Consider the following 4956-nt stretch of genomic DNA (forward strand, 5'->3'; position numbering starts at 1 on the left):
CAATATTGTATAAGCCACTTAAAAAAAATTTTCAAAAAAATAAAACAAAAAGCCACTTAAAATTAAATACATGGTTGATATAAATATGATAAATGGATGTTAAAGAGTAACATGCATTATTATGGAAATTACACATGGAAATTAAGGAATTTTCTCTGTTTTTTTTTTGGGGGGGGGGTGGAAGAGTTCAAGAGGGTGAAGGAGGCTGACGTCATAGTTCACAATTGTAACGTAAATTTGGATTTGAAAGTGGAGCCGCCCAGCCAACGAAATGCAGAGCATGATGTCATGTCAAAGTAATATTAATTACTGCAACCACATCTTCTGCGTTAATAAATAACAACCAGAGTAAAAAAGCAGAAGGAAAGGATAATGGCGATTATGGAAGAAAAAGAAACACTACGTCAATCACTCTCTCAGTCACATCCGTCATGCAAAATCCTCCATAAAATTAATTAACCTCCCCAGTAACACCGTCATCAATTAACCATATTTCATCACCACCCATCCCAGCTGTACTCTCTTACCCCCAGGACTCTCAATTAAAGTTAAAAAGGGCAAAAAAAAATAAAAAAAATTAAAATTAAAAAATCATGAAAGAATCAACATATAAGCTGAATTAAAATGTTTTTGTATTATATATGGATATGGTATTAAGTCATTGAATGCAGACAGATGAACAAATTTTAAACAGCTGATTTAACTTAGGAGCTGTAAAAAAACTAAAGCATATGTGTTAATAGTTTTTTCACCGATCCAAATTTAGTTTCACTCTCTCTTTTTATAACTTTTTTACAGCATCTAAGCTAAATCTTTTTTATTATTTAAGCCAGACTGGTTTTCCATTTTTCTCTAATAACAAACTCAAACAGTGATATTTATTATCTCAAAACAAGAAATCAAAAATGGACAGAAATTTCCTTTAAACTAGTCTGGAGAAAATATTTCCAAACCCATTTAAAATAGTGCCAAGTGTCTATAAACATTTAAAAGGCACATTATATTCTTAACGTCATTAATAACAGTTTACTAACTTAGACTAAATTTAATGTGTCTTTTAAATGTTTATAGACACTTGACACTATTTTAAATGGGTTGGAGGATACTTTTTCCTAACTAATTTGGAAGAAATTTCTGTCCATAAAAAATTGCTAAACCTAATCACGATTTTGGCAGCCCAGTATGTCAAAAACTATATTCAAAGTCTTGAATCATTTTGGCTGGAAAATTCAAAAAATATGATCTTTTATTTTATTTCATTTATCAACAATAATTTTGAGTCCCAAATATTAATTCACACCATCACACTCTTTGATCTTAATCATGTTCAACATACGATCGAAGTTTTTGTTTTGCATGTATAAAATACAAAGCCATTCACACACTAGCTCTTTGAACTTTAATCATCTGCAACATGAGGTTGTAGACCCATTTGCTTTCTTGTCCTTCCCACAAACAGATCCCCAGACTTTATCCACCCAGGAATTCTTCCGATGATTGTCGTGAAAGGGAATTGTGCCACCGCGTCTTTCCTTCCAAGAGAAACAATTGCAATTGCTGAACTAGGCTTATAAGTTGCCATTTTGCTTTCATTTCCTCCCGTCATCAATAGCTTCAAGTTCTTCGCAGCCACAAGAGCATGTTTGAGTGCCAAAAACCCTTGTTTGACTTCCTGAAGTACCCATTTTCATGAAACAATTTTACACAAGATTTGGTTGCAAATTACACATGCAATGACAATATTTCTTTGGCCTGTTGTAAATTCTTGCTTCTTTCACTTTTATTGTATGTATCAAGACTATTTTGTTTGAACCTATAAATATAATATATAGAGTTGTGGGACATAAAACAATTTCTAGATTGATTGTCTTTTTCTTACCTTATATGTCTTTCGTGTGTGTGTGGCCATACTATCAGTTTGAGTTCAGAGAACAGCTAGAATTGTGAAGAGATAAATCATAACAAAACTAAACAAAGCCAAACAATAACAGTGTGGCGTGGTGCTTACCGGAATATCAGTAATATCTCCAATCGCAAATATGTTCTTTCGACCCTTGACTCTCAAATTCTCATCAACCTTCAAGCTTCCACGAGTATCTAAGTTATTCTTCAACACAGTTTCCCTAAGCCATGCTGAACCCAGTGGTGTCCCTGTGCATAAAAAATGGCAATCTGCATTGATAATTTCTCCTTCTGAAGTTTGATAAGTTTTGCTTTCTTCTGAAACAGAGTCCAAATTCACTCTTTGCTCCAATATCACTTCAACTTTCTTTGATTTCAACCAGCGCAGAGTTTTGTTTGCAGCTTTTGGTCCAATAAATTCCAGCAACCTTGATCCATTATGCACCAGAGTAACCTTCTTATCTGGGAAATCAACAGCAATTTCTCCAGCAAGTTCAACACCAGTGGGGCCCCCTCCAACAATTAAAATGGAACCAGCTGAATTTATCTTTTGATTTTCTGCCGGTGCAAAAATTACATCATTAAGCATAGGTTCAGAGTAGTAGACAGATGCTCCCTTTTCTTAGCCCAATATAATTGAAGTTAGTTTTAAACAAGTTAGAATTCCATTGAATAGTTATTCTGAACTGTAATAATTACCTTTTCAAGGTTGTGTTAGGCAGTTAGGGTTATCAATGCCCTTTATAGTCCAATAGTACTCCTTGTTTCAAATGGCATAGGATTAGATTAAAAAGAGGGGGCTAGTACAAGAGTGTTTGTATTCATTTTTTCTTTCTATTCTAATGGAATGCTTAGCAACATCGAGAACATTAATAATTTAACCACTACTCTATTATTCTTCCATAATACGAACTCAGACTCTGCCTCAGTGAAAGGTCCCAACATATGAAAATTTTCAATTTTAAATAGGAGGTAAAGTAACGTCAGAGTTAGGATTTTGAAATCATAATAAATCACCATTTATTTCAAAAGTCTAAACTGATGGTGAAATAATGAATTTAATTACTTAATCATTATTATAACCATGAAGTTCATTCACTTATAACAGCATTAGTTTACACCTTAGCAAGCAAGCTGCCGCAATCTCTTCTAAGATATTGACACCATTAAGAGAACATATTTGATGAAACAACTTTGATTCAATTTCTTCGAAGTTTGAACTTACATAAGATAATGCTCAATTTTGAGTTATATAAAATGGCTTGGAAGTTAATTGCAACTAGACAATTTGATGGCAGCCATGTTTCCCAAGCATCTTGCTTATAAACTCTCATAATACTGGAAATTCTCACTAAATAATGCAGCCATCATCAAAACACATATATGCAATCTGCCAATTGTCTCAGCACTTAGTATAGTAGTTGATGAATAATGAAGATGATGCTTCAGTTCACATATAGATTTACCTGCTTTGAATTGATTAAGTCTCTCAGTCCTCCTTTCCGGGACAGGATAGGTATGGCCAGTGGCAATGACGAGAAAATCATAGGGAATCAGCTGGCCGTCTGCAGTTGACACTTCAGTTTCAGTGATATTGACTGCACTGGATGTAACAACACGGCCATTGGTGAGGTATTCTCTATGGTTGATCACTGACCTTTTCCCAAACGATGGCTCCACCATTGCCCTCAAGTTTGCCCAGGGAATCTCAAAATACTCCTTCCTGTTTTCAATTTTGTTTTCACTTAGCAACAAAGATGATTACAGCTCTGTACATGGAAAATTCTACATGGTGCCTCATGTAATGATATAACCCAGCAACATTTTAGAATCACCAAACAGATTTCAATTTGACATTAAAAAAAAAAAAAAAACAGAGAAGAATGAAACTTAAAAACGTAAAGCAAGTGATAGAAGGCGGAACCAATTAATCAAGTTGTTAGAAATGGGATTGGGTGTATATTTGTGGGTTTCATGTACACTAGAGCTTTGACTAATTTCCCGCAAGAAATTCATGTATTACTCTTGTTACACAAGGAGGCATATCTCTATTATGCAAGAAACTCATGAATATTTGGTATCCATATTATGCAAGGATGCATTGCTTTTGCTAATTCAAATTGAAGACAAGTGTTCACAGCAGCATAATGTAATTTCAGTTAAAATACTAATCAACTGATTAAATTTACTCTTTCTCATCAGCTAAGCTCGGTGATTTAACAATTTCGATCCCAAATAATTAAATTCACACTTTCCGCTTAGCTTAAGTTTTTAAGATTACTGGGATTCGTCATGATATCACCGGTGATTCAACAAATAATATTAGAGAATAACAATAATGTCGGCAAAATTGTTATCAAGTCCCACACAGGAAAGAGGTGAAATTTCTTTGAATTGAAGAGAGAAAGAGTACGGGTCAATGAGAGTGACATCGGCGTCGAATTGGAGGGATCTAGCGAGGGTGGAACCAGCAACGCCTCCTCCGATGACGACCAACTTCCGGCTCGCCGCTTCCAACTCTTGCGTCTTCATTTTTTGCTGTGTCTTCTCGATCACAGGATTTGGAGATACCGATTTCTGATCGTAATTTCAGAGCACCACGTCTTAAGGTTTCGAATTGAGAAAGAGAGGAATTTTAAAGGGATTTTGGGCGCAGAATTGTCAACGGGTTTCTGTTGAATTTTGGTTGTTGCCCAGCTGGAAGAATAAGCAAAGAGGGCAAATGCCATTTGGTTAACCAGGTCTTCAGGCATCCCAGTTCACATGAGTCCATGACCCACCGACGAATAATAATAACAATAAGTCAATAATAGCTTAGAAAAATAATAATAATCTAATCATATTATATATAATAGGGGAGTTTTAATCATGAGAGACTAATAGCTTGACACGTGGCGCTTCATTTATCTCACAAATATATATGTGTAAAAAAAATTTGAATTTTAAACCAAACAAATTGTCTTTCTTCTCAAATTTTCAGAATTCCAAAATCCTCTCTATCAGGGTTTTTTTTTTTTAAATGACACGTAGGAGAGAAGTTGGTCATAAGTTGGA

The 4956-nt window shown here is 34.7% G+C and overlaps 1 protein-coding gene across 1 annotated transcript; it reads right to left on the reverse strand.

Annotated features, from left to right (window-relative positions):
* Positions 1-1228: 1228 nt before the first annotated feature.
* LOC132163596 (uncharacterized) lies at positions 1229-4640 on the reverse strand. The gene is made up of 4 exons (XM_059573944.1): positions 4316-4640; positions 3369-3625; positions 2009-2460; positions 1229-1672 (listed from the first exon to the last, which is right to left on the reverse strand). The coding sequence occupies exons 1-4, from the start codon at positions 4432-4434 to the stop codon at positions 1400-1402; spliced, it is 1101 nt and encodes a 366-aa protein (XP_059429927.1). The 5' UTR covers positions 4435-4640; the 3' UTR covers positions 1229-1399.
* Positions 4641-4956: the final 316 nt, after the last annotated feature.

This window comes from Corylus avellana, chromosome ca10 (assembly GCF_901000735.1).
Source record: "Corylus avellana chromosome ca10, CavTom2PMs-1.0".
Taxonomy (NCBI): domain Eukaryota; kingdom Viridiplantae; phylum Streptophyta; class Magnoliopsida; order Fagales; family Betulaceae; genus Corylus; species Corylus avellana.

Coding starts and splice junctions, on each gene's coding strand:
- LOC132163596 (XM_059573944.1), bottom strand. CDS start 4,434: ATGAAGACGCAAGAGTTGGAAGCGGCGAGCCGGAAGTTGGTCGTCATC. Junction 3,626..4,315: donor GATGTCACTCTCATTGACCC/GTACTCTTTCTC, acceptor AATTGAAAACAG/GAAGGAGTATTTTGAGATTC. Junction 1,673..2,008: donor GAGATATTACTGATATTCCG/GTAAGCACCACG, acceptor TGGGTACTTCAG/GAAGTCAAACAAGGGTTTTT.